The sequence below is a fragment of the Phyllostomus hastatus genome, unplaced genomic scaffold, assembly GCF_019186645.2.
Source record: "Phyllostomus hastatus isolate PE091 unplaced genomic scaffold, TTU_PhHast_1.1 phas_scaffold_317, whole genome shotgun sequence".
In the NCBI taxonomy this organism is placed as follows: Eukaryota; Metazoa; Chordata; class Mammalia; order Chiroptera; family Phyllostomidae; genus Phyllostomus; species Phyllostomus hastatus.
The window spans coordinates 28,117,415-28,139,835 of record NW_025334023.1 but is presented as its reverse complement, the minus strand read 5'-3'; the positions used below and the strand labels follow the sequence as shown (position 1 = coordinate 28,139,835).

At 33.1% G+C, this 22,421-nt stretch overlaps 1 protein-coding gene across 2 annotated transcripts in view; it reads right to left on the bottom strand.

Annotated features, from left to right (window-relative positions):
- DYNC2H1 (dynein cytoplasmic 2 heavy chain 1) overlaps window positions 1–22,421 on the bottom strand; it is a 325,256-nt gene that overhangs the window by 117,362 nt on the left and 185,473 nt on the right. For both annotated transcript variants that reach the window (XM_045817992.1, XM_045817993.1), the window contains 5 exons: window positions 15,838–15,998; window positions 13,231–13,356; window positions 10,267–10,377; window positions 6,279–6,434; window positions 1,736–1,811 (listed from right to left, as the gene is read on the bottom strand). In XM_045817992.1, the coding sequence (XP_045673948.1) occupies window positions 1,736–1,811; window positions 6,279–6,434; window positions 10,267–10,377; window positions 13,231–13,356; window positions 15,838–15,998 (630 nt within the window). The remainder of the gene's footprint in view (window positions 1–1,735; window positions 1,812–6,278; window positions 6,435–10,266; window positions 10,378–13,230; window positions 13,357–15,837; window positions 15,999–22,421) is intronic.

Below are 22,421 nucleotides of genomic sequence, written 5' to 3'. Positions count from 1 at the left end.
CTCTTAATAACAGGAAATTTGTAATCATAACATTATACAGTTAGATTTTTACCATGAGATTTAATATTATTTTAAAGCATCTGCTTTTTATTACCAACAATTCCATGGTGTTAACAGATGTAAAAAGTCATGTGACACTATTAATTCCATCAGAGCCTTGAAATACAATGATAAATCATTTAAACCTCGTGCTTCGGTTTCCTCATTTTAACAGGGCAATAATAATTTATGCCTCATAGTGGTATTATAAAAATCAAATAAATGTTCAAAAGCATTTGGAAAATTACCAAGTTTCCATGTAAGGTAAAGTATTAGTCTATATCCTCCAAAAAAGTCTTGTGTCAAGTTAAATACAACAGCTCATGGAAATTAGGAGAGTGGTTACTCTCAGCATAGAATGGGGAAGGAGGAGTCAAGTGCAGAACAGAGTCAGGGTGGTGCTTTGGAATGTTCATAATACTTTTTATTGATTTGGGGCTAATTACATAGGCTTAATTTATAAAAAATTATTGAACATTTTTGTGTACTTTTCTGATGTATAATTCAGAAAGGTTTTTAAATAAGCAAAAACTCAGAATACTATTTGGCATTAACTAATAGCTATTACTTGATGGAGTAGAAAGAAGTGAACAGAACAATGATGTGATTTGTACATGAAAGGAACAGAAACTGTCAAAGCACTGGATGTCTGAGGATGAGAAAAATAAAAGAATCCATGGTGATTCATAGGCTTTGAACTTGAACAACTACAGGAGTGGTGGTGCCATTTACTAAAATGGGGCAGACTCGAGAAACAGCAGTTTGACAGGGTTGTAGGATGTAAGGGGTTGGGGGATAAGAATCAAGAGTTCTGTTTAGGACATTTTTTTTAAGCTTGAGATTCCTATCAACATATTTTCTTTTCAAATCCATCACTGTCTCAATTCTAGTGTCCCTTTGCCTTGGCTCTGCATGGCAAACTTCAGGGACTATTTCTGTCTTCAGGAGGCAGAGAGCTGGTGCCCTCAGGGCACCGGATTATATGGTCTTGTTTGCTGCCTTATTTCAATCTATTATTTGTACTTTGAGTCCTGATTCCTGCTTAATCATACAATTAGGTTTCTAGAGGGCCTTGTTACTGACCTCAGTCTACCATACTCCTGAATTTAAACAGTTTCCTTAAAAGAAAATTGAGTGATTCAGCTGAACTCTGAAACTTCTGATGCCCACAAAGTACAGTCTTTCTAGCTTTCTGCTTCCTAAGGGCTACAAAGCAATAAGAAATCTTAAGAGTTATATCAAAAACAATGACCGTGCCCTGGCAGGTGTGGCTCAGATGGTTGGTGCATCATCCAGTAAACCATAAACTGAAGGGTTGTGGGTTTGATTCCTTGTGAGGGCATGTGGCTAGGTTGCAAGCTCTGTTTCCAGTCAGGACACTTACAAGAGGCAGCCCATCAATGCTTCTCTCTCACATTGATGTTTCTTTCACTTTCTTCCTCCCTTCCCCTCTCTCTAAAATCAATGAGCATGTCCTCAGGTGAGAATTGAAGAAAAAAAAAAACAAACAATGATCGCAATAGATAAGAGCTCTCAGAGAACATAGCATGGCAGTCGGGACAGAAATCATAAAATCAAAGGCAAAAAGCAAATTTTATGAAAGAAAGTCATTTTTGAAAAAGCCATGTTGTTAACATGACCTCAAATTTTTTTTTCACTAACACTAGGGATAAAAATTTTTACCAATAAAACTTACCATCAAAGAGCCTGTCAATAATGTTGTACCCAGCCCGAAGATCTGATAAAGAAAACTCATAAAATTTGGTCCAACCCTATCAAAACAAGTTTTAAAAAATTAAAGAACTATAAGCAGTTCAAAGATATATATGTATGCATTACTTCCCTTACTATCTTTAAAACAATGTTCATTACATGCTAAAAAAATTCTGAGAATTTTTAATAAAAATAAATCTATAACAATAGTAATATTTTTAAAGAGGTTTATTTACCTCCACAGCATGCAAAAAAAACCTTTATAGTACCATAAAAGTTTTTATCATTGAAGTATGTGGAAATACAGTCAAAGAGAGAACAAACTAGTATAGTAAATTTGGAGTCTACATACTATATATACATTGAGATAGTTCCCAAAATTTTATAACTCAAAATTGTGGATTTTCTCCAAAAAATATGAAAACAGAAAGGTGACAAAAACTTTTTAAAGGCTCAAAGGCATATGGCATTATTTCCTGTACATTTGGTCCATAAAGCATTCGTACTGAAACTACATAAAATATAAACCTACAGCTGGTAATTACAATGCCTGAATAAAAAGAACATTCATAGAAATCTATATTTTGTCAAAAATATACAAAACATTTAAAAATAATTTCTATGGGGCTCCTATTAATGAAACTACTTTTATGCAATTAAAATGTTACGAAATGAACATTTTTATTGCATGAAACTAATACTATGTCATGCTTTGAGATAAAAGAATGAACAAAACGTAACTAATCCTGCTCCTCATGAAGCTTTCAGTCAAATGTGGAGTGGGAGGGGAAGAGTGGGATGGATACAATCAATCACTTGAATAATGTATGATTATGAACTGTAATATGTGTGATGGAAAGAAACGTAGTTGGTATATATAAGAAAGAGATCTGACATAACCTAAGAGGCCAGGGAAAGAACCTTACTGGGGACAGGACTAGAAGTGATAGAAAGACAAAAGTAGATAGTAGGACAATAAATTAAAGAATTTTTGTACTGGACTGTAGTGGAGGTAAAGATACAAAAATAGTGTTAATAATGACTTCTAAATTTATGGGCTATTTAATTGATGGTGGTGCCATTGATAAGTGGAACACTGAAAAAATAAAAAGTTTGGAAAGGGGTATCATGAGATCATTGAACAAAACTGTTCAACCAAAACTTACTGCGTGCCTGCTGTGTACCAAGCACTGTTTTGGTCAATGAGAAACCAACAATGAACAAGACAAAATCTGTGCTTTTGAGAAGTTTGTGTTCTAGTATTTGTATCCAGAATATGTGGGATTTTCAGTACTCTGTAGACCACAGTTACTGACACAGTGCTGGATAATTAATGATTCCTAAAATTATGATACAAAAATTTGAAAGATAATTTTTGTTTTTCCTGTCATATCTTCTGATAGGAATAATGTAAATTGTGGAGAGGTTCTCTATACAGCCAATCAACTCCTATTTAGTCCAGTTGGAGACCCAGGCACTGTGCTGAGTGATCTTACAAAGACGAATGTGCTGGAGGCTGTTAACAAGGGCTCACAATCCAGTAAGAATAACAAGATGTTGAATAACAATCATGAAACAAAATTGATATTGCACAAAGTACTGTATTAGAAGCACCTGTATAAAATAGAGGACATTATTTCTGTAACCAAATATAGGACTGCAATAAAAATATCAAAAAATAATCATTTACTAACATGGGTAATAAAACCTGAGTGGAATTAATAGATCTTTACTTCTGACAGTTGGCATTTAAGGAGAAAAGAAAAAGAAAACCAAATGAGGAAAACAGGTAAAATAGAGAGTTTGTAGAAGTACATATTCATATAACATGGTCTCTAGCAATTAATGGTATTCTCAATTTTTTCTGCTTTTACCTCCAATTTTATGGTTTTCATAAAAGCAAACTTAGAATGTTAAAAATAACATTTTAAATTTTTTTGTGTGTATGAAAGTGAATTTCTGTATTCTCTATGAAGAGCATTTTGAAAATATTTATGAACTTTTAAAAGTACATATTAAAAATACATATATAACAGCGTAGTGATTGCTGGAGGGAGCGAGGGAGGTGTAAGGGGACTAAATGATGATAGAAAAAATACAATACAGATTAAATTAAAAAGTAAAATGAACAATGTGGACAAAATAAAAGATCTAAAAACACAAAAAAAAGTAAAAATAAAAATACATATATTTTTTGACCCAAACATTCCACATTTAGAAAATGGCCACCATAAATAAGCACCAAAAGAGGCAAGTATATGCATATATTTTATAAGAGTAAAGATTGAAAAAAAAGTGCATGCCCATGCAGCAATATAAAACTACTTAAAAATAGGTATATTGGTATAATGAACACAATAGATATTAAATTAGATATTAAATGGGTGTTAATATTCAATAATATCTAAAATGTACTAGTTATTAAAGCAATTTACGGACAGTGTTTGTAATGTGCTGCCATTTGAGTTAAAAAGAATATATGAGTGTATTAAAATACATAAAATATGTTTGCATGTTTCTATCTGTCTCTGAAGGGCACCCTGGAAATGGTGAAGAGTTGATGCCCTGACAATAGATGGCAGAAGGACAGAAGGGAGGAGACTAAATTATAATTGCAAACCTTTTCATAGCTTTTTAATTTATGTTGTGTGAATATACCATTTAATAATAAATAAAATCTAATTTCATTAAAAATATATTTTTTGTGTTCACAATGAAAGTGCATCATTATCACTATTCTTCAGGTATCCATCAAGATTAACTGATCCATTAGGGTGAGGATGAATGTCAGAAAAAATGGCAGCAAAGGCTTTAGAAAAAGGTGGAGCTGGCCATTTCCAATCTCTTATAGTTTTTTGGGTATAATTCCTTCAGCAAGTTAATTACCAAGTTAATTACCATTGACATACATTATGCTAATTGGTAAAATGAGAAAATTAAGAATATGTCCCCATAAAGGTAGTATGTGAATTCTATGAAACAATACATTGCTATTAATATTTACTATTTTATGACTTTGACATATATTATTGACAGACTATGCATTGGGCATTATGTTAAGCACTTCTGAATATACACTATTTTCATTCGATCATCACAACAAAGGAACACATAATTATTGTTCCCATTCTGCAGCTGTGGAAACTGTTGCTTATTGGGGTTAAAGTAATTTACCCAAGGTCACATAGCTAGGAAATTCTAGAGTCAGGGCTCTAATTCAAGTCTGTAACTCCATAATCTATACTCTTATTTTGACACGTAACTGAAATAGAGGGAGGCTAAAAGGGGGGCAGGTAGAGAGAGAACTTTGGGGAGAGATTATCCCAACAGAATTAGAAGAAGTTAAAAAAAAGAGGATGGGAAAAATGTAAAGATGAGAGAATAATGGAATTGGTGGCTAAAATAGGCGGCTGGCAAGAACAGATTACTAGTACCAGGAGGGATGCCATGGCATGTGGTCTACTATTGCTTGTAACAACAGTGACAGCTAGGGCCTATGGTGAGAATAAGTTTGATGAATCCAAAGTCTATATGACTATACTTCTTGAGGAATCCAGAAGTCTAGTGTGACTGAGATGTAAAGAACAAGTTGGAACAGAGGGCTAAGAGGATGGTGAAGAGATAGGCAAATCTTTCCTTCTGGACCATGGTAAGGAATCTGCATATTTTTTTTCCCAGATACAACAGAAAGCCACCTGATGGCTTTTAAGGAGAGCAATAAGATAATTAAATTTATATATTAAAAATAATTCTAGATGCTAAATGTAAGACATGAAAGGCTATCTCAGAAAGTGGTACAGGTGAACCCTGACCCATGTGGCTCGGTAGGTTGGGCATCATTCCTCAAAGGGCAAGGTTGCCAGTTCAATTCCCAGTCAGGACACATGCCTGGGTTGCAGTTTGGGTTCCCAGTTGGGGTGCATATGAGAGGCAACCAATCCAGGTTTCTCTCTCACACCAATGTTTCTCTTCCTTTCTTCTCCCTCCCTCCCCCTCTCTCTAAAATTCAATAAATGAACTCTTTAAACCATAAATGTAATACAGGTTAGAGGTATATAGCTTACAAAAATGGAACAGAGAAATGACAAATTTGAATTATGTTTTGGAAGTAGAATCAATAGGACTTGATAATGAATTGGGTAGGAAGGCTAAAAAAGAAACCAAGAACTCCCAGGTTTCTAATTTGAAGAAAGGAATCAAGCTAAAGAAAAAACAGGAACTGTTTTTATGGGGAATTCAGTACTTGAACATTGAGATGTCTGTTAGATATGAAACTATAAAAATGATGCCTAACAATTATTGAAGGCTTATGATGGTTTTACACACTGTTCTGAACACTTTAAAGAGATATGAACTAGACAACTATATACAATACAGGAGATTAACAGAAAAGATTGAATTAGGGATATAAATTTATGAATTTATGAGCCAAATTATGAAGTAATGCTAGCCACTTCTACCAAATTATAAAAATATTCTATTATAAAAAATATGTACAACTTGTGTACAAGATTAATCTTACTTGCCTGTGGAATATAATTTCTTCTTTCTTGACATGCAGCGTGAAACCAAGCAAAACTGAAGAGAGCATGAGCTCGATGTAGATTACCCTTTTTGCTAATTTGCTCAGGAGTCCAAGATTCATAAGTACGCATTAAATTTTTCTTTAAACCTGGAGGTGACTAAAGAAAAAAAATAACAGACCTCACATTATTTAATAATAAAATGAATCAGTCACTAAATGAGCAGCAATAAAATGAGCAACAACCACACATTGACATTTCTTCCTCTCTTTCTCCCTCCCTTACCCTCTCTCTAAAAAATAAATAAATACAATCTTTTTAAAAAATGTACTATTAAAAAATAAAATGAATCAGTATTTAATACATTTGAGAGCATATTTTATTTTTTTAAAGGTTTTATTTATTTACTATTAGAGAGAGAGGGAAAGAGAAGGAGAAAGAAAGGAAGAAAAACATCAATGTGTGGTTGCCACTCACACACCCGCTACTGGGAGCCTGGTCCACAACCCAGGCATGTGCCCTGACTGGGTAACCCTTTGCTTCTGAACTGGCAACCTTTTGCTTCTCAGTCCAGCACTCAATCTACTGAGCCACACCAGCCAGGGCTGAGAATATATTTTAATGAAGAAAATTTTACACTATTACAAACTGCCTTAAATTGTTATTACGTTACTTTAAAATGTACAAGTATACAACTCCTTACACCTAACAGTTCATCTCAATTATAAATCAAAAATATTTTTAATTAAGAAACTTATAAACCAACAATATTCAAAACAACTAAGTTTTATATGATCATTAAGGCATTTTACTAAAATGGTCTTTTATTAAGTATATATCCAAATTTACTTTTTTAAAATGAAAAGGTTTTATTTATGAAACATTTACAAAATATTATCATAAATAGGCCAAATTTTCTGAGAACTATTCAATAAAATATGACATTAACAGAAAACTAAACAACTATTTAGAGTTTTTAAAGACACTATTCTAGGGATTATGCAAAATAGATAAAAATATAAATTACAGAGAAAAAGCATACAAAAATACAGACTATTTGAAAAATAACAAAATGGAAACATTAATGTCAAATTATGAGATAAGGTCAAAGATATACTTGACTATAAAGTCACAGATATAAACTAATTTCAATATTTATGCAAGTAAACTTAAACCAACTAAGCATTCAACATAAAAGCAGAAAAAAGGAAAAATAAAAGCAAACACAATCTAAGAAAAACATTAAGAAGAAAAAATAAACAAAGCAGCTAATTCAGTGAACAGAGAAGACAAGTATGGCAACAGTTATTTGAAATAAACTTTTTAAATGTTCTTGCAACTAATCAAAAAAGAGAAGAAATTAACAGTAGAATAGAAATGTAATCGTTTAAAAGACAATAATGTATATTTATGTGAGTACATATATATACATATATAGTCATAATTTTGTATATACATAGTAATAACAATGCACTATGCTATTTGCTAGCAGAAAATTATCTACATTGATATAAGAAATAGCAAACAAATTCACCAAACATTTAAATAAAACTAAAAATTTCCATGGAAACACCATAACATTATCTCCTTAAAAGGATCCTGGATAAGATTTGAACTTTCATTTCAACATTCAAGGAATAGTTCCCCTGATATATTAACTCTTCATTAATTGAAGTGTTTACTGTGTTCTTCCTGCATTCCAAGTATTATCTGATAAGAAAAAAAAGCAAAACAAAACAAAACAAAACCTCCCATGCTTATGACTTGCTCATATAATCCAGTTCTAGAATGCAGTTTAGTAAAAGAGTATACTGGGAGAGTGGCTAAAGAAGATTTGTAAAGGTTATTTCTTACTAGACATTGTAATAACACTCATTCAATTAATATATTTCCAAATATTAAATCATCCTTGCATTCCCTAGATTAATTTCATCCCTTTTTCTCCTTAAATGAGACTAATAACTTCAGATGAAAAAGAAAAGATGTACTGATCTAAAATAACAGGTAGGTATAAACAGTAATAAAATATTTTTATTGAGAAAAAATATTTTATACAAAGAACTTTCTACAAATTGAGAGAAAATGAAAGCAGAACCCCTTTTTAAGAATTTTAAGAAGTTTTAATTCAGTTTATTATTTATGACTTTGACCAGTTATATGATATTATAAACACATATAGCTTTGGATATATCAGGTTTAAGAAGGATCTGTCAAGCATTACTTGTTAGAAGGATGTATAAATCGATGGATGGAAAAAAAGGATAGAAGAAAACAAACACTGGAAACCTAGCCTAACCTTGTCAAAAAACACATGAAATAAAAACTGGATATCCATGTGCAAAAGAATAAAGTTAGACCCTTACCTTACACCATATATAAAAATAAAACAAACCTCAAAATGAATTAAAAATCTAAACATTTAAGACCTAAAACTAGAAATCTCCTAAAAGAAAACAAAGGACAAGCTTCGTGAAATTCAATTTGGCAATGCTTTTTGGATATGACATAAAAAGCACAAAAAATTAGAATAAGGACAAACAAATGACACTATATCAAACTTAAAAATATCTATGCATGAAAGGAAACACAGTGAAACAGCAAACCTGTAGAATGGGAGAAAATATTTGTAAACTATGTATCTGGTAAGGATCCTACAACTCAACTCTCAACTCCAGAATATACAGGGTAAGGAAAAAGTAGGTTTATTGTTGTGAGTATGCAAAACAAAGCTTATTCTTGTATTATTATTTATTGTATTATTTTTTCATATGAACAATTGTAAACCTACTTTTGCCCCACCTTGTAAGGAACTCCTACAACTGTACAACAAAAATACTTATTAAAAATGGGCAAATAACTCAAATTAGACATTTCTCCAGAGCAAACATACAAATGGCCAACAAACATATAAAAAGATGTTCAACATCACTAACATCAAGCAAATGTAAATGAAAACCACAGTGAGCTATCACCTCACAGCGTTAGAATGGCTGTTACTAAAAACACACACACACAGAAAAAGAACACCTGTTGTCAAGGACGCTGATACAATGTGCATTGCTGGTAGGAATGCAAAATGGTGCACTACAATGGAAAACAATATGGAGGTTCTGCAAACAATTAAAATTAGAATTACCATATGATCACACAATCCCACTTCTGGGTATATATCCAAAAATACTTGAAAACAGGATCTTGAACAGTTATTTGCCCATGCACATTCACTGCAGCATTATTCACAATAGCAAAGAGGTAGAAGGCCTAAATGTGCATGGACTTAAGAATGGATAAAGAAAGTATACAATATACATACAGTGGGATATTACTCATCCTTAAAAAAAAGTATGGTTAATCCAGGGGAAGGGGGGTGGGTGAAGGTGGAAGAGGATAAAAGAGGGATGAGTGATAAGGATAAAAATGCAATAAAATACACTTAAAAATTAAAAAGAAAAAAAGAAAAAAAAGGAGGAAATCCTGTCATATGCTACCCGTGGACAAACCTTGTGGACATAATGTCATGTAAAGTAAGCCAGTTGCACAAAACACAACAAATCCACTTATATAAGATATCTTAAATAGGAAAACCCACAGAAATGGAAAGTAGAATGGTGGCTGCCAGGGGTGGAGAGAGGGAAATGGCAAGTTGTTTTTAATGGATACAATTTCAGTTTTGCAAGATAAAAAACTTCTGTAGATCTGTTGCAAAACAAGGTACATAAGAGTTAACACTACTGTACCAAACTCTTAAAAATTGTTAAAATGGTCAATTTCATGTTATGTGTCTTCTACTAGGATAAAATCAACAAAAAATATAAAATGTGAAAGAAAAATTAAATGTATTTTTATAAATGCCATCTTATACTATTATTAATTTATATTAACCACATCAAAATGTAAAGTTTTGCATAATAAATGGTTGTTTACAAAGCTTTGGAAGGCATGTAGAGATTATTGCACATATACACCTAGTGGTTCGAGTTTTAAATCTTACCTCATATGTTATCTTCAAACTTGACTGTAATAAAATAGGAGTAAAGTTGGGATGAACTTCTGCAGTGAGCCAAAGACGAAAGGTATCTTTAGGCTGAAGAGTATTCAACTCCTTATTAAAAAAAAAAAAAAAAAAACAAGAAAAATCTACTTAAACACATACACAAATTTCCATTTTATAAATATACTACTACTAAGTAATTTTTCTTACTAAAATCTTTCTGTGATTTTTTTGATGTATTACTTAATGTGCTGATTATATTTACCTTAAATATACATCTTTTCTATTATTAGCTTAGTTTAATAGTTAAGAATTTGACCTGGAGCTTGGCCAAAAGGCTTGAACTCCAAATTTTGCCACTTACTTACTATGTGACCTTGAGTTGTATGACTTACACCATTGCTGAGCAAGAATAATAATAGTAACTACCTCCTAATATTATGTAAAACACTTAAATCTGCCTGAGACATAGTAAGTACAAAATAAGTGATAGCTATAATTGCTATGGCAAGTCACCTTTAGGCTTCCAGGTTCCCATTGCTCCAATTCATGCTTTCACAAAAGTTATACAGTGGTATCACTTTCTTTATTAACAATTTTTAGTGCGACCTATTACATAATGATATAAATTGAAAAGTTTACCATACAAATTCATCTGTCCCTGCTATATGCTTTGTCACTTATTCAAATTTTTATGCCCCTGTCTTTACTCATCATATTTTTTCTGCCTGTTATTGTCTTTATAACCTGACAAATTCTTTATAGAATGAATAAACGAAATATAAGAAATGTTAATAACTAAAAAATCTTGATAGCTCTAAAAGTGAAGTCTAAAAATCATTTAAATAAATATAATCTATGTCTAATACTAACATTCATTATTAATGTGAACTGTTAGAGTTAAGATGACCAAAAAATGGCAAATGAATTAAGCATAAAAAATATCATGCTTGCTTAAAGTCCTGAGTTATAAAATGTATCTATACCTAATAATAATTTTAAAATGTAAATTTTCAAAATGCAAAGCTTTATAATGTCAGAATTTGTAGTTTTACCTTTGGTTAGCACATTTTGATAAAAGTTAATAGAAATAATACATTTGTAATATAGATGTATTTAAAATAAATTTATAAATTTATATCCAAATGATTCATCCAAACTTTTCAGAAGAAAAACAAAATTTAAAAAATAATTTTTGCATGATAACATAGTTTTGTTTTATTTTAGAACGTTGTATTTATGTATGCAAATTTTCTTTATAATGTATACTATAAGTCAATCTAAATTGAAAAACAATGGCATAAAACATGCTAATATTTCTGAAACAACTACTTTGTGACAATAACTGTACTGGGCAGCATTACAAATGTCATCTCATTACAAGCCAGACTTTCTCCCCTTGTTCAACATGAGAAAACTAATGGTCAGAAAAGTGAAATAAAGAGTTGGAAATGAATTGAGGTCTATATGATTTTGTAGTTCAAGTTCTTGCCACCATGCCTTGCCACCTTCCCAAAAGATTTAACTGCCTAGATCTCTTTCATTTAAAATTAAAAATTTTTTTCTAAACTTGTAATTCAATCTATACTATATGCTTCAAATGTTAAGATTAACTAATAACTGCAATTATACTTTACATAAATTATCAGCTATCAACATACAATTTAAAACAGAAAGCAAGATTCAAGTATTCACAGGTCTTATTTATATATTTTAAAACATGATTCCTCAGATATAAAATTTATACTTTGTATATTAGTTATTTTTACAGAATGTTGTAGTAATAATGAATATTTAAATATTTGTATATACCTTAGTTCCAAAATCCACACGTTTTGTTGATTAGAAGTAAAGAATCATCATGGGCCATAGTTCATTCATTCAGTCATTAACTCAAAGACTTACTATTTTGTGTAAGGTGCTATGAATGCAGCTTATTAGGACAGCACAAATTTTTAACACTTCACAACTAAGCTAGGGCCTCCCTCAAACCACTCTATTTTATTTGAATCTATTCCAAATAGTACTTTTGTCAGATCAATTAAATTATGAATTCCCCAGCTAAAGACCTCCTTTGACTCTCTCTGTCCAAGGACAAAAATTCCAAACTCTTCTGTGTGGTTCTCAGCATATTCCATAACCTAATCCCTTCATAGACATCTAACTCCATTTCCCCACACTGCCCTGCCAGGCCCTTCTAGCATATGAAAGGGCACCTTCATTACTTGTGCTAGGCATGAACATCTCCACCACTATGTCTCTACCTGCATTGCTGAAATTAATCAGGATGTCATTCCCCACTCTCAACAGTGAGCTCATCCACACAGAGTCTTCAAAAAACAACTGTCTTCAGAGCTACCTCTAACCACCGAAGGCCAAGGTCATCTTTGTTAAATCAACACTGGCCTTAAATCCAGGTTTGCATTTAATATCTACCCAGCAATTAGTTCCATTTTAAGGTTATTTTCATGTTGGGAATACTGAGTTAAATGAAATAATCACTTCAGTTTACATCCTAGTTGTCTTAGCAACTATGATGTTTGTTCTACAGTTCCCTTTGACTTGTCTACATCTTTTCTCACCATACAGGCACAACAAAACAAGAGCATAGAGAGAAAGTAATGTTATAAACAGATCTTCTACAATCCTTTAATGCACTTCCCTATTTTTTTTATGAAAAAATTATCTAAGCCTCTCTTTAATCATGATTAAGAATTTCTTGGCTTTCCTGAAATGCCTTTAAAAAACAAAGTTTTATAGACTTTCTACTAAAAGGACCATCTTGGTCTGTAAAAGGTATATATTTATTAAGAAAACACATAAATTTTAAATGATTTCTCAAATACTAATTTTTAAAAAATATCATGATAAATAACCCATGACATATTTTAATACTGATCTCCCTTTAAGAATACTGAATTGAGTAAAGTTGGTATTATTTGTACCACATCTATCTGAATCTACCTTTTCCAGCACTGGGAGCCAAGATACCACAAGATGTAAGTTTTTCAAACACAGCCAATCTCCATTGTGGGCACATTCTTTCAGCATTTGAATTGCTAAATCAGCTTGACCTTGACCCATGGCAACCTGTGAAACAAACAAAAAAAACCTAAGAAAGTAAATATAACATGTTATAACATGTAATCAAGATTCTCAATTTTTTAAAAATTTTAATTGTTGTTCAAGTACAGTTCTCTGCCTTTTACTCCCATCCCAGCCCACCTCCTAGCCCTCCCCACCTCCACCCCATTTCCACACCCCCTAGCTTTTGTCCATGTGTCCTTTATATTTGTTCCTGCAAACACTTCGCTTCTTTCCCCTGAAATTCCCTCCCCTCTCCCCTCTGGTCACTGTCAGCCTGTTCTCAATTTCGATGTCTTTGGTTATATTTTGCTTGTTTGTTTCTTTTGTTGTTTAGGTTCCTGTTAAAGGTGAGATCATATGGTATTTGTCTTTCACAACCTGGCTTATTTCACTTAACATAATGCTTTCCAGTTCCATCCATGCTGTTGCAAAGGGTAGGAGCTCCTTCTTTCTTTCTGCTGCATAGAATTCCATTGTGTAAATACCATAGTTTAAGATTCTCAATTTTTAATAAGAAATATCAAATTCTATATTTTCTACTTATTAAAATGTATTATCCTTACATATTTGCAAGTAATAGAAAAGTATAAAATTATTCAATAGTTTTTTGCTCCTCATTCCAGAATTTCCTGTAATTCTTCCTCTCTCAAACACAGACCATTAAAAATGTTTTTAAATAACTATAGTCTCATTGAATACTTCAAAATTTACTTCTCTTAATGTCTCCAACACTGCACATATTTGGCGCTGAGATTACTGGTCTAACTATTTAACTATCATTCATTCCCTCACCCATCAACATCTAACAAATCCTAACATGTTGGTGAGCCTAAGACTCTACACTCAGCCGTCTGCTCCTCCATTGCTTCTCAGAGAGAGGAAGTAGGCAGAAGAGAGGAAAGAGGAGGGGAGAAAATAAAAGGGGAGAAGGGAAAAAATCCTGATGTCACTGGAATTCTATTCCAATGTTTTCAATTCCTGTAGTGCATCAGTACCAGAACAGGCCACTTTATACCACAGAAAACTTCCAAGCATTATAAGTGTTCAAGCAGAAGTGGGAAGATCCTAGATAATACATTCAGTAATAAGATTTCTCTGTTATTTAAATGCTTGGCCTAGGTTACTAGTTAAGTCTAAAATTCTTTAAAAATTTTAGTAAAGAATCTGAAATAAGTACATGCCACTCATCATATCAAGTCTAAACTCCTCCATTTTTTTTTAAGATTTTATTTATTTATTTTTAGAGAGGGAAGGGAGGGAGAAAGAGAGAGAAACATCAATGTGCAGTTGCTGGGGGCCATGGCCTGCAACCCAGGCATGTGCCCTGACTGGGAATCGAACCTGTGATGCTTTGGTTCGCAGCCTGCGCTCAATCCACTGAGCTACACCAGCCAGCGCACTCCTTCATGTTTTTAAGGACAATTTATATCATACTTGTATATCAATACAACTATATCTGTATATATAAATTATACATATATATAATTTGTAAGTACATATATATTGGGAGTCCTAGCTTAAATTTTTACTAGGTACATAGTTGAAACGTTTTTGAAAAGTACTTTATAGATTACTTGAAACAACAGTGATTTCTTTTTTATAATGAATACAAAGTATCATTTCATTGAATTTTTAGTTGACTTTTATAAGTATTGACTTTCGTCTTCAATAGTCTTCAAGAATGGGAATAATGTCTAATTAACGGCATGCTAAAGCATACAATAAAATGGGTAATAAAAACTTGTATATTGCATTTTTAATTTTCAAGGTCTAACCTGGAACTAAGCAAATAGAGAAATAAAACAAATAGTAATTGAATTGTTTCAATGCACAAATTAATTTCCCATTAATTAAAATAAAAAAATAAAAACAAGGAATGTACAACATAATCAGAATTTTAAAAAAGAATATTTTGCAGAACTGAAATATAGCTAAAAATAGACAATTCAAAATTTTCTATAAGGCCTAAATTGTGTGAAAACAGCTTAAAGGTTCATGGAATCTTAGAATATATTGCTACATAAAATTTTTTATACAAAGCAGAAAAATTGTTGGCCTCCCCCAAAAACCACACTAGTTTCTTAAATTAAAAATTAATTTTTTCATTAACGTATTATTATCCTTAGCATATACATTCAGCATAGCAACACTCTTCACATCTCTCTAACACCTGCTGCTATCATCACATCCCCTTCCCCTTCCTTTACTTGACTTCTTCTGCCTCCCTTTTCTAAAGACCCTTGTGATTGTATCGGGTCCACCTTAATACCCAGGATAACCTCTCCAAATTAACTTCATTACATATGCAAAGTTCCTATTACCATGGAGGGTAATAAATTCACAGGTCCTGAGGATCAGGACATGGACACCTTTGGGGAACATTACTTGGTTTACTACAACAACGAATATCTGTTTACTAATAGGACCAACTATGGCAGAAAGAGCAATAGCTGTTGTAAAAACAGTGGGGCAATATGTACTGACCTGGTGATAACACTCTCCACTTCTTTCAGCATTAGCGAGTTCTTGAAGTTCCTGAGAGGGATCAGCACCCGGAGAAATAATTATCAAGATGGGTTCAATTTCTAATGTCTCCTTGTACAAACGTTTGAGATTTAGAGGAAGTGGGGACAACTCTTTTAGTCCTAAAAGATATATTAAAGAAATTAAAAATATAAAGTAAAATGAGTCAGAAAAATCTACTAAAACTAATTATATAATACATAATATACAATAATTATGTGAAGTATAACCCCATGCATATTAAAGTTTTCACATTCTACAATCATTTACACACTAGTAATAACTAAGATTAATTGAATGCTTAGGATGCCAGGTATTTTTCTAAATGCTTTAGATCTATATCCTCTAATCATTACACCATTATGAGGTTAAGTCCTGATGACCACATTTAACAGAGGAAGATCAACACAATCAGCATTGTGGTCTTAATATACAATTTTCTCCCTACAGGATTGACCCAACGGCCCATCTATATATATAGCCTTTCCTTCCTGTAAGTGATAACAGAGCACTCACTCTGCACAATGAATATGAGGTATCAGAGTTCCAAACTGATCTGCTTGACAATTTAACTGTTACGGTATAGCATAAAGTTATTTATTATGTCCATGCATTAAGAGAAGGAAAAATGATATAGATGAGAAGAATGCTTAGTTTGGAGACAGAAATATATAGCTCTCAGTTTACATCTGTTAGATGTATGATATGCTAAAATATGTCAAAATATATATAAAGATAGCACCAAAACTGGGAAGGGAACCCAAAGAACCATATATCATTTAAAATGACTACTGACTGAAACGTGTTGTATTTGGAAAATATATGCAAATATAGAAACTACCTTTCAAAATTTAACTTCAGATGACCATATCACTTCTTAATTTAACAAATATAAACTGTAAACTCCACGAGGGCAGGAATCATATCTGTTTGGTTCAACATTTTATATCTAGGGCTTATCATAAATTCATTTATTACTCCTCTAGTCAAAGTTCCATAGAGGATAAATATATGTTCAGTTCATTTTACACACTATTTGAAATTACTGACACATTTTGGAATAGCAAAAACTCATGCAAAATATCATACCACTTAAGATAACATAGGGGTCACATACATATTACTTCGAATTCTTTATTAGACGTTCTGTCCACAGACCTCCAATAAAAATCTCCATTGCATTATAAGTGAACTGAGTCTATATATAATCATCGATTTTATTAACACAAAGTAATTCTGACTCATGATACCATTAGAACTGCAGTGTGAATCATTCAAAACTATTCAACAAGGTTAAAGGTCTCAAAATGTTCATTGCATTATGAATTATCATAGTGTAGAACTACTTGTAAATTACTGGGATGGTACAATCTGACCATGAATCTGTCAAATATGCAATTTCTTTTAAAATAACAATAAAGAACTAAAAATAAATTAAATAACTTAAACCTTTACTATATCTTGCTTTACTAGGATAAAATACTAAGGTAATAAAAAAGAAATAATTTGCAGTTTAAAAAGAAAAGAATATAACTCCTGCACTTTTGTGGTATCTAGGTAACTAAAGAAAGTAGAGCATTAATATCAAACTATTACAACAGGTGGTAAGTATAATAGATTCATTCTTCCTCACTCAGCTCATCTTCTCTAACAAAGAGAATAATAAGCATAAGTGTACAAAAATTATTCTTCCTTTACTGGAGAGAAAAGAAAACTCTAAAATTGTAACACAAACATCAATAAAAGAAAGACAATCAGCAATAAATGTCTGACTATACATTAACCAAGTGGGAAAATATTCTTTAAAAATAGAATAAAAAGAGATCCAAGATGGTGCAGGAGTAAGTGGAAGCTACACTAACCACTATCCAGGACCACTCTGGAATTACAACTAAACAGTAGAAAAATCACTCAAAATAACCAATTGAACAGTAGCTGGAGAGATACCTTATAACCACAGATGCAGAATAAGCCATTTCACCACAACAAGACTGGTAGGGAGTGCAGAGGAAGAGCAAGAGGGCTGGATGGGCTCCCGTGGGCAGCAGCTGAAGTTCTGGGGGGATATTTGGGTGGAAAGCAGGTTCCTCCTGAGAAGTGGGATCTAAACCAAAGCTGGGCTCCCCAGCCTACAGCACCAAAACCAAGAAAGGAACCCAAATATCATAGGGCTCTAAAAAGCAACAGGGATCCTATCTGCCAGCAAGAGACAGCTGAAGACTCAGAGAGCCTCTTAAGGATTAATGTACAAATTTCATTTGCAGCCACTTATCCTGGGATTCAGCAGAGGGAGGGCAGAGTGGACAAGAGACACTTGAGGAGAATCAAGTTCTCCTCAAGAACTTGGAGGGTTGGAGGCTCTGGGGAGAGAACTAAAGGGACAGATACCAGGATACCTGTGCTGAGTCATTCCCCATTGTGCAGAGGCCAGCTCTCTCAGGCAGAGCACTCCTCTCTGAATAGCATCAGCCTGAGAGGAAACAATAGCCCCACACACAGGAATTACTCTGCCCCATTCTGTGGTGGTGCCTCAGTCAAGAAGCAGATTACAGTTTAAGGCTGTATCATTGATTAGTTTCAAAACTAAGGCCAATCTCTGGGAGCTCTTTGAGACTTTAGATGATCCTCACGAGGGCATGATGCTGATAAAAGTCTGTTTCATTCTGCACACACTGAGGCTTAGCAGAGGGAGTCACAAGCCATGGACAGTGATAGCTTCAAACAGGTTGACCAGGGCCAGTCAAAAGCAGCATCTAACAAAGGTCTACAATGGAGTCTTTGCAGATCTACCTAATACATAGAAACAAATACAAGGAAGCAGCCAAAATGGGAAGACAAAGAAACAGACCATACATGAGAGAAAAAGAGAATTCTACAGAAGAAGAACTAGATGAAATGGAGGCAAGCAATTTATTAGATAGAGAGTTTAGAGTAATGATTATAAGGATATTTAAGAGAATGAAAAAGGACAGCATAAAAAAGGACCAGTCAGAAATAATGTAATATCTGAAATAAATAATACGCTGGAAGAAATAAACAGTAGGTTAGATGAAGCAGAGGATGAAATCAACAGTTTGGATACAAAGCAGGAAAACAAAACAAAACAAAACAAAAAAACACCCAGACAGAGCTGCAAAAAGAAAAAAGAATTTAAAAAATGAGGAGAGCTTCAGAAATCTTTGTGATAACATGAAGTGTAACAAGTTCTGCATCACGGGGATACCAGAAAGAGAAGAGAGCTAGCGAGGGATCAAGAACTTATTTGAAGAAATAATAGTTGAAAACTTCCCTATTCTGGCAAAGGAAAAAGACACACAAGTCCAGGAAGCTCAGAGAGCCCCAAAGAAATTAAACCCAAAGAGTCCTACATCAAGTTGTATAATAACAGAAATGACAAGGATAAAAGACAAAGGGAGAATCCTAAAAGCTACAGGAGAAAAGCAGGTACTGTATTTTTCAGACCATAAGATGCACCTAGGTTTTAGAGGAGGAAAATAGGGAAAAAAATTTTGAAGCAAAAATATGGTAAAATATTTAATACAGAAATGACATAGTATTTCACCAATGTAAATGTAAACAGAACTCAACAGCAGCATTAATAGCCATTATTCCTCCCAAATTTTGGGGGGACTATGTCTTATAGCCCAAAAAATACGGTAGTTACATAGAAGGGAGCATCAATTACACTGTCATCTGATTTCTCAAAAGAAACATTTCAGACCACAGGGGAGTGGCATGAAATATTCAAGGTGATGAAAAGTAAGGACCTACAACCAAGGCTACTTTAACCAGCAAGGCTATCATTTAAAATCAAAGGAGAGATAAGGAGCTTCTCAGACAAAGCAGCAGAATATACATACTTTTCAAGTGCACATAAAACATATTCTAGGATAGACCACATGTTAGGACACAAAACAAGACTGAATCAATTTAAGAAGATTAAAATCATATCAAGCATCTTCTCTGACCACAATGTGATGAAACTAGAAATCAATCACAAGAAGAACACTGAAGAATACACAAAGACATGGAAGCTAAATAACATGTTATTAAGCAATGCAAGGCTAAACAAAGAGACCAAGGAAGAAATCAAAAGATACCTTGAAACAAATAAAAATGAGGACACAACAATCCAAAATCTTCTGGACACTGGGAACGCAATCATAAGAGAGAAATTCGTAACATTATAGGCCTATATAAAAAAATAAGAAAAAGCTCAAAAAAAAAACCCCAGAAACAATTTAACTTTATACTTAAGGGAACTTAAAAAAGAACACAAAGACCAAACTGAGTAAAAAGAAGGAAATAATAAAGATCAGAGCAGAAATAAACAAAATAGGGTCTAAAAAATGATACAAAAGATAAATAAATCCAAGAGCTGATTCTTTGAAAAGATAAAAAATATTCTCTCCTTCACTTTCTCCCTCCCCTCCCCTCTCTAAAAATAAATAAAATCTTAAAAAAAAAGAAACAATGAAGGAGAACCCAAATAAATAACATCAAAAATGAAAGAGGAGATGTAACAACTGACACTAAAGAAATGTAAAGAATTGTAAAGAAATATTATGAACAACTATATGCCAGCAAACAGGACAACCAGGATGAAATGGATAAACTCCTTGAAACATACAATTTTCCAAAATTAAATAAGGAAGAATCATATAATCTGAATAGACAGATTACACCTTGTGAAATTGAAGTAGTAATAAAAAAAACTCCAACAAACAAAAGCCCTGGACTGGATGGTTTCAAAGGTGAATTTTACCGAACATTCAGGGAAGAACTAACACCTCTCCTTCTCAAACTATTTCCTAAAATTTGAGAAGATAGAGGGCTTCCAAACATTTGACAAGGCCAGCATTATCCTAATTGCAAAACCAGATAAAAACACTACAAACAAACAAAATTACAGGCCAATATCCCTGATGAAAATGGATGGAGACATTTTCAAAAAATTATCAGCAACCAAAAACAGAAATGCATCAAAAAGATCATATGCCATGAGCAAGTGGTACTAGTCTGGGAATGCAAAGCTGGTTCAACATTTGCAAATCAATAAATGTGATTCACCACATTAAAAAATGAAGGATAAAACTTTATGATCATATCAATACATGCAGGAAAAGCATCCGATTTAAGCCAGCACCCATTTATGATAAAAATGTTCAGCAAAGTAGGAATAGATGGAACATATCTAAATATAACAATGGCTGTATACGACAAACCCACCACCAGCAGCATCATACTCAACAGGCAAAAACTATAAGCATTCCCCTTAACACATTTCGTACTGCTCACGAGTTCTTGTATTTCTCATGGCTCAATCCACAAGCAAAAATGAAGTATAAACAGTTTCTGCTATCAGAAGAGTCTCACAAACAATGGGAAGACAAAGAAACAATTCCCAAATGAAAGGAAAGGAGGAAGCCTCAGAAAGAATGCTAAATGAAATAGAGGCGACTCAACTATCAGATACTGAATGCAAAGCAATGATTGTCAGGAAGCTCAATGAGCTCACAACAAGCTACGAGAAACTACAGGGAAGCTATAATGAGCTCAATGAAAATGATATCAACATGAAAAAGGAAATAGAAACTATCAACAAAGGCCAAGAGGAAATGAAGAACAGTTTCTGCTATTGGTGGCGAGAGACTGGTGATGAGAGACTGGGTAATGGATGACAATAATGAAGGCTCTCCAGAACCAGAGACAAATCTGCCCAGCCCTTCCCCTGGGAGTACAAGGAGAGCACCTCATAAAGATCCACCCAAAAGGTTGTCAGGTGATATGAAGCAGCATGAACCTACGTGTATTCCAGCGAGCAGAAAGAAAAAATTTCCTACGAGAGCCTGCAGAGTTTATGCTGCCCATGGAAAAAGGAGCAAATCTAGATATTTATGTAAATTTTGCTTAGTCCCTCTTCATAGAGGAAAATGTTTTACCCAGTACCATACGTTAAAAAAGTACTAGGAACTTTGTTTAATTAGTTGTTTAATTGTTTTTGTAAATAAAAATGTTATAATTATTGAAAAACAACACCTAAAGTGCATTATGATCTGTAGTTATGATGATTTAAATAACGTGCAGTTTGCCCAAAAACGTGTGGTCCCTGGCATATGTCTTAGAGATTTCTATGCGGTACACAATGTGTTAAGATTGAGAACAAGACTTTGACATCCGCTTTCGCCTCTCTTGTTCAACATAGTACTGGAAGTCCTAGCCATAGCAATGAGACAAGAAGGAGAAATAGAAAGCATCCGATTTAGACAGGAAGAAGTAAAATTGCCTTTATTTGCAGATGACATGGTACCATACACAGAGAACCCCAAAATTTACACCAGTAAATACTAGAACTGATATACGAATTGAGCAAAGTAGCAGGGCATAAAATTAATATCCAGCTATCAGTTGCATTTCCATATGCCAATAACAATGTAACAGAAAGTGAAATTAAGGAAACAATCCCATTCATAATTGCTACTAAATGAATAAATTACCTAGGAGTAAGCCTAACTATGGATGTATAAGACCTGTATTCAGAAAAT